The sequence below is a fragment of the Acyrthosiphon pisum genome, chromosome A1, assembly GCF_005508785.2.
Source record: "Acyrthosiphon pisum isolate AL4f chromosome A1, pea_aphid_22Mar2018_4r6ur, whole genome shotgun sequence".
Taxonomy (NCBI): domain Eukaryota; kingdom Metazoa; phylum Arthropoda; class Insecta; order Hemiptera; family Aphididae; genus Acyrthosiphon; species Acyrthosiphon pisum.
In genome coordinates, this window is record NC_042494.1 from 121058366 (window position 1) to 121066339 (window position 7974).

The window sequence follows — 7974 nt, forward strand, 5'->3', positions numbered from 1 at the left end:
ATAAACATTCAGTAAAATTTCCATGTATCTACAGTTATTCTGTTTTTGAATTACAACAAAATAAGGAAATCGCTACATGAGAAATCGAGTGAATATCCAATGTTGTAGAAATTTGAATTTTAAACAATCATAAAAATTTAATTTGGCTTTCTTATAGACATTTTTTTTTTGATAAATGTAGAAAATCTTATAAGGAATCTTGTATTACATTTTAAAATCTTAGATTTAAAAAGAAAAATTGTTATGAATTTCTAACTCGAAATAGTTTGCAAATTTTCGTGATTTTTCCATATTTTGTCATTTTTTGAACTTTAAATGCTTATAAAAAAAAACGGTGACTAACGATTTTTAGTATTTTTCATCTGCCTTTGAAACAATATACTAGGAGCCTTCTATTAAATTTTCAAGCTTTTTTATCCAACAAATAAAATTTTATTGATATTTTTAGAAAAAAAACTAAAAAAAAAATGGAAAATGAAAATGTCTCTAAACAGTTCAAAATAAATCAAAATATTTTGAAAATGTTATCGTGTATAGAAAATGGAAATATAAACAACCATTGAAAATTTCATGTATCTACGGTCATTTGTTTTAAAGTTACATCAAAAACCAAATCGATTTCTCGAAACAGATTTTGCGTAAAAATTCCCGTTTTTCCTTAATTTTTCTTTTGTTTTTCCCGGCGCTTTTGAGATAAAAAGATAATGAGATAATAATTAGTTGTTAGTCGTTACAATTATTTAGTAATATTTATATTGTTTGACGTTTGTTTGCTTGTATATGACACGTATGATAAAAATCAATGTAGGTACCTACATATTTAAAACTATTTTAATAACAACTTTTTCGATGTTTTTCTAAATAAATATTGAAAAAAAAGTTTTTATTTGAATATGTTATTAAAATAGTGATAATATTTAGCTAAACAGTAATAATTTAATCACTATACTCACTTAGTAACCAAAAGGACGACTGACTGTTCTTCAGAAGGTGTATTTTTTTCTTTCTCCAACCAGATTTTGAAATTTTCTCTATTTGGGTCTTTAACAAGATTTTTCACAATATCACCAACAACAAAATGGACTCCTTTCACTTTAACCGCGGCATTCCTAGATGATCGGGATTGGTCATCTGACAAATCGTAGCTCACTGGGGATAATATAACTACACTTCCGATGGCTCTGTTTTTCAACAACGGCGAGTCGGGTATGGGGAAATGAGTACCATTAATGTTCAATGGTAAAAAACGATTATATCCGGTGTCATTTAAGACGACTGGGTCAAGAGTTTGGGACTTGGGTCTATCAATGTATGTGTTTTCGATTTTTCTTCCTTCTTCGGTCGATGGGTCGTACTTGACGACTTTCATTTGGACATCAGATTTATTCGGAGGTAGGACTACCGAAGGTATCGGTGCACTGCCTTGACCATATAAATTTTCCAAAGCTTCGGGTGGTAAATTTTCAATTGGTATATCACCCACTTTATCATAGTCTAATATTTGAATGTCAGCGTTGCCAAGGATTCCCGAAGAAAGGAGCTGTTCCCTCAATTCATCAGGAACTTCATCCGGAAGCGAAGCAATGTTTTTGAAATCTGGTTTTTTAGTCTCATTTTTAGGTGCTTCAGTAGTAGTTGATTTGGGAGTCGCCACTGTAACAGTTGGTGTGCTGCGTTCTTTGTACTGCGTCGTTACAAATGATGCCGGTTTTTCAGTTGTTTTCAAGATTGATTTACTTGTCGTCTGTATGGTATTTTTTATTGTACTTGGACTTAATTGTTCTTTGTATTCTTGCTGTTGAACATTAAACAAACTTTGTTTTTGTTTGGATACTTGCCAGGGACTATTGTCGGGACGAAAATAATTTTCTTCTGTTTGTGTATCTGGTTGATACCTATTAAATGTTTCGATAAATTGTCCAGATTGTGCTGGTTGCTGATTTGGTTCGAGTTCAAAACTATTTGATGGAGTAATTTGGATTTGTGGAATTTCTGACGGTTTTAATTCGGGAATAAATTGCTGTTGTTTTACTGTTTGGTACTGTGAAATTTGAGGAGATTTCACTTCTGGTGAATATTGCTGTTGCTTAATAATTGGCTGTTGCTGGAATGACGTTGGATTATTGTTGACTAGTGGACGCGTCTCGGCAGGCCTAAACTGTTGTTGTTGCAACTGTTGTTGTTGAAATTGCTGTTGTTGAAATTGTTGATGCTGCTGCTGCTGTTGTTGTGGAGAAAAGGCCAAATCAACTGAATGTTTCGTACCTGTTGATTGAGTTTTAAAATTGGACGGATGCGGTGGTACTGGATTGGTCGGTCGTTTATCAATCGGTACAAATGATGGATTAGGATTTAAAGGTATATTATGTGGCGTTGGAGGCTTGCTTGGTCTGTAATTAACTGTACCTTGATTTTGTCTATTATCAAATGGTCTATTTTGAATTGGCCGATTCTCGAAGGGCCTGTCAAATACTGGCCGATTGTCAAAATGACTGTCTAAGATGGGACGACTTTCGAACGGCTTGCTATCAAATGGTCGATCTTGTATAGGTCGGCTTTCAAATGGCTTACTTTGAGCTGGACGGTTTTCAAAAGGCTTACTTACAAATGGTCGTTCATTATTTGTTTTTATTTGTACAGGTCTTTCTTGGAAATTACCTGGATTTCTAAGAGGGGGGTTTGATTGGAAATCTGATGGTTGTCTCGGTTGATTGATGAACTGTTGATGATTTTGTTGATGATTTTGTTGATGATTTTGTTGATGATTTTGTTGGTTGTTAAATTGTTGGTTAATTAATTGTGGACGATTTTGTGAATTAATTAATTGTTGGTGGTTCTGATGATTATTAAATTGTTGATGATTTTGTTGGCTTGTAAATTGTTGATTGTTTTGAGGGTGTTGTTGATGTTGTGGATTATTTGATTGTTGATGATATTGGAGGTTACTTGGTTGTTGAAGATTTGGCGAGTTATTTAATTGCTGATGATTTTGTTGATTAGTAAATTGCTGATTATTTGGTGGATTTGTCAACTGTTGGAAATTTGGTTGGTTATTTGATTGCTGATAATTTTGTTGATTCCGAAAATTATCTTTAAAGTCTATAGGCCTTTGTTCAACAATTCCTTCAAAATTATTTTGTTGAGGTTTAAATTGTTGATTTATGATAGGTATTTGACCTTGGAAGTTTGGACGAGGATTATCTTCACGGAAGTAATTTTGTACTTGTTGACTAGGTTTTTTCAACTGCTGTTGCGTAAGGTCAACATTTGGCTTTGGAGTATTAAATCCATTAAATTGAGGTTGATTAGTATTATGTAGAGTTTCAAAATTATTGTTACTTCGTTGATAGTCTGTGTGCTGTGTGGGTTGAACAAAGCTTCTCTTAAACTCGTGATCGGTCGATTTTTTAACTTTATTTTGAATTTCACTTGCTTCACTAATAGAGTCTCTCTTTTGGGCTTCATTTATTGATGGGCTCCAGTCCGATTCAGTCTTTCCAAATGTTACTTTAAGACCAGTTCCATGATAAATTTCAGAATCTGGTTTTATAATTGTTCTATACGTAGTACTAGGAGCCGGGGGTCCCGTAACGTAATTATTATAATTATTATAAAGAGGAGACGATTCCGTAGAGATTACCGTTTCACTTTCACTGACGGCCTCGGTGCTAGGCGTTATTGCAGGCACAGGTGGTTCATATATGATATCTTCTTTATCACCATATGAATTCGGATTTTTTTTATATTTCACGTAAAATACTTGAACTGGTTCTTTCTGTGGTTTTGTTACAGGAACGGGTGGTGGTGTTGGTGGCGCTGGAAGTGACTCGTTAGATTCTTTTATAATAATTTCAATAATTGGTTCCGGTTCCTTGTAATAGTCTGGTTGGTACGGTACACCGTACACTGGGTTAGGTGGACCGTAATTTGATGTTATTCCAAATTCAGACCCACTTGCGTGACTATCAAAGTCGATTTTTGCCGTGGCCGAATGATTTGCATTTGTATATAGTGGATCCTGTTGCGAGTAATGCACCATGGGCTCCATTTTTACGGCATATGGTGGAACAGAACTTTGTTTGTTTTTCCATAAATTTGTGTTTTTATCCCACGATGAGGGCTGTTGGTGTTTAGGCCTGTCTGCTATAAGTCTTGTCTGGTCGACATTTCTCAAACACAGCGCACTGACTGACAACGTGATCAGCAAGCAAACCTAAAAATGTGTTATATAATTACGTTATTATTAGGTAAAACAATAAACAAGAGAAACGATTCGAGATTGACGCGTTAATTATATAACAGATATTTTAACGGTCATTCCATCGTTTAAACGACCGATTAAGATTATCCGGTGTAGTAACTACTATAACAAGGGAAGACCACGAACAATGGTGATCTATAGTGTGAATGATGAAAAAAATTCCTTAAAAAAAAGTGAGCAAAAAGACAATGAGAGAAAACCGTGCGAATTCTTTACAACACAAATTAACAATGGTCAAATTGTTGAAGTCCTGGAAAATATCTCTGACATCACTTGGAATAGTATTTCCCGTATTGTCATGATGGTGTAATTTTGATGATGTTACATTTACCCAAAACTGGACATAAGTACATAATGAATTAAATAAAAATAGAAACAATAGCAAAAAAATATCACTATTTTTGTTTAGTCGTTTAAATATTGAAATAAAACTAACTGTAAGTATTCATTACGTAAGTAAATATTTTGCGAATAATTTCAATTGGAAATTTTTAAATACACATTTTTATTTATAATCAATTTTTTAGTCACGTTCCGTAAGCTTATGAAAAAGATAATTGTTTTCGATACTTTTATTATGCAACGACTATAGTTTATAACACAATAAAATATTTAATTTAATTTATTATTAATTTCACACATTCTCTCAACGTACACGTCATAATGTGTAACAAAAACTTGAACGATAGCATAGTTTTATTGAAAACGAAATAAATAAATAAAATTACATTTTTTTGACGTTTTAAATTACCTAGTTATGACTTAGTAATTAAATGTATGAAATTCACCGTGACTTTTGGCCGTATTTATAATTACTGGCTATCCATATCCTCTCTTGTTTTAATTTATCCAGTATAATATAAACAATACAATTTTTAGTTAGTTCTGTATGTAAGTTATCACTTATCATAAACAATTAGATACTCAGTATTTATTATTTATAATAATAATATTATTACTATGTAATTAGAAAGAAGTTTCTTTTTATTATGAAATGTTATCGTATGAAACCATCATCTTAAAAAGTAATTTATGATCTATTAAATATGTTTAGGCTTTCATACACAATATAATATATTATACATATAATCTAAGCCTATAATTATTTTGTTAATTTTTATTTAGTTAATTTATTTTATTCTTAAATAACATTTTCCTAATCATGCTAATATACATATTATAAGTTATAAGTTATAACATATTATATTATTTAATTTAAAAAAAAAATTGAAAATATCCACATATGTACAATTTAAACAACTTGAAAACATCGTTTAAAAGCATCACCATATAATAAATCATGTACCTACCTAACAATTGTCATAAAATGTTTTTAAAGTTATTTTACAGTTGTACTTACTCGCAGGAGTAGTTTTGGCCCGGCCATGGTTAGTAGATCCAATGATTTGTCAAACTGATTTTAGATATTCCTTAAATGCATTATTTTCAAAATATAATATTATGAAAAAAAAATGTAAGGTCTAAAGCAAAAAGAACATCGCCCGGAACGCAACCGTTTGTCGCAATAGTTGGAAAGTGTATACGTAAAACAAAAACACTGTTGTACGTATATTTAATAATACCGGTAACACAATTTGTTCACGGAAGGAGTTTTGACCTGTGCAACCGACTGTCGAAAACTGGCCACTTTCTTCTTGGGCGCGATGTTCACACCCGCTACTATGAGAGATGTCCATGGTCCCCTACCTAAACGACCTACACCATTATTTTGATTTTTGTTCATGTAGGTATTGGATACTTTCGTTCGGAATGTTCGTGGCTAATCCTCGATATTGTTTTCGTTCTTCTTCTTTTTCCCCTTCAACAGCTGGTATTATCCGTGTCGTAACGTCTGCGGTAGCGGTGGTTGTGGCGGTGGTTGTGGCGGTGTCGGTGGCGGCGGTGGTGGTGGTGGTGGTGGTAGGCAGTGGTTGTAGGTGGACGATCTCAACATACGGACAGATAATAACATATGAATGTGAATCTTTTTTTGAAAGGCGAAGGGTTCGATTACTTTGTACTATTACACCCGATTGTTTCACTAATATCATCATGTATCGTCGTCGTTGTTGTCGTAAACGATACATTAATGGTCTTTCACTTTTTGTTTGGAACGACAATGCCATTCGAATCTTTCAATCATTTATCTTCTGTCTAAAAGAAATCTTAACGATTGGTATTCCGTTGATTTATTATATTAATTCTTTGGCCAGCGATCGTTCGGGGGGGGGGGGGGGGAAGACAATAATAAGTCGACGGAATTCACTGATGTCAGCTATGCGTAGCTGCTTTCAGACACTATAGAAAAAGTTATTAAGACTCAAGATCGTATCGTTGTATCCGTTAAATGGGCTTTGAGTTAATTAGAAACATAGATTAAAATAATACCAATGCACACTTTCTTCATAGTATCACCATTGTAACAGCAGATACATATTCATTATGATATATGTATTTTATTTGTTATAGCTGTTATAGATATTATTATAGGTATTAACCAATTGGCTTTTACCTTTTGGTTTAAATGTTCATTATAGTTAGGTATATTATGTGCCTATACATTTAATAAATACTTTTTATATTATAGGTATTAGGTAGGTATTTGTAATAAACATACGATTGATTAAATAATCCCCATTGAATGCATTTCTGTCATTGCCACGAGTTGCTGAACAACTGCGATAAAAATATATAAATTAATACTATATACTGTATAGGTACCGATAATGTGATAACTTTCAAATTACATTTGAACAAAAAAATATTTATATAATATTGATGAACGTAGTTTTACGTAACAATTATTACGTTTTAGTACAAGAATAAACAGGAAAAAAAAGTTTGTTTAAATTATTAACAGTACAAATTAATTCTACACTCGTCGAGATTTATGTACATTATAATAATTTCAAAACGTTTTGACTATTAATTAATATAAATCATAAAATTATCGAAATCTACTGTAAAAAAATCTTAAATTACAAATATATATTGACCGGTATATTACAGCCAAATTTATAATCGAAATTATAATCTTTCCGAGTAAAACCGCAATTATAGAATGCACGCTTACAAACATACCTATAGGTACCTAGTGCTATACATACCTATATGTCGTGATAGTGGTGATGACTAAAATTTTGAAAGCAAGTAAACACAAATGCGCACAATAAAGCCACATCGTAAATGTTCAAATTGCCGTCTGCTTTATACTATATTACACTGTCTATAGACTATAATATGTAATATGAATGTAATGTATATGTCTGCATTTGAACACGCAATAGCTTGATATGTATAATATAATGTATAGTGTACTATACACACGGGACACGGACAGAAACATATAAAAAGTGATCAGCCAAACCATGTCAAATACTTACCTATTGAACATCGAGGGATAATATTATACCTATATGGTGTAGGTAGGTACGTATTATTATTGTTATTATTATGAAACAATCTATTAGACGTATCAAATTATTATTATCGCCGAACGAGCACCCAAATTACATCATTATAATATTATATTATAATAATGTTTAAATTATGATTATGGCATCAGACTATTATTATCCAGATATTACGTACCTACATGGCCTACTAAATTATTTTGTCTATTAGTATCTATATTATTATTATTATTAGCATAATATATTAATTATATTAATATGACATATGGATATGGCACTCGCTCGGTATGACAATCCACG

General features: G+C 32.0%; 1 protein-coding gene across 1 annotated transcript in view; it reads right to left on the reverse strand.

Annotated features, from left to right (window-relative positions):
• LOC100165083 (alpha-protein kinase 1) overlaps nucleotides 1-5911 on the reverse strand; it is a 7205-nt gene extending 1294 nt beyond the window's left edge. The window contains exons 1-2 of the mRNA XM_001942474.5: nucleotides 5622-5911; nucleotides 954-4213 (exon numbers count right to left, since the gene is read on the reverse strand). Coding sequence (XP_001942509.2) covers nucleotides 954-4213; nucleotides 5622-5648 — 3287 coding nt within the window. The 5' untranslated portion in view covers nucleotides 5649-5911. The remainder of the gene's footprint in view (nucleotides 1-953; nucleotides 4214-5621) is intronic.
• Nucleotides 5912-7974: the final 2063 nt, after the last annotated feature.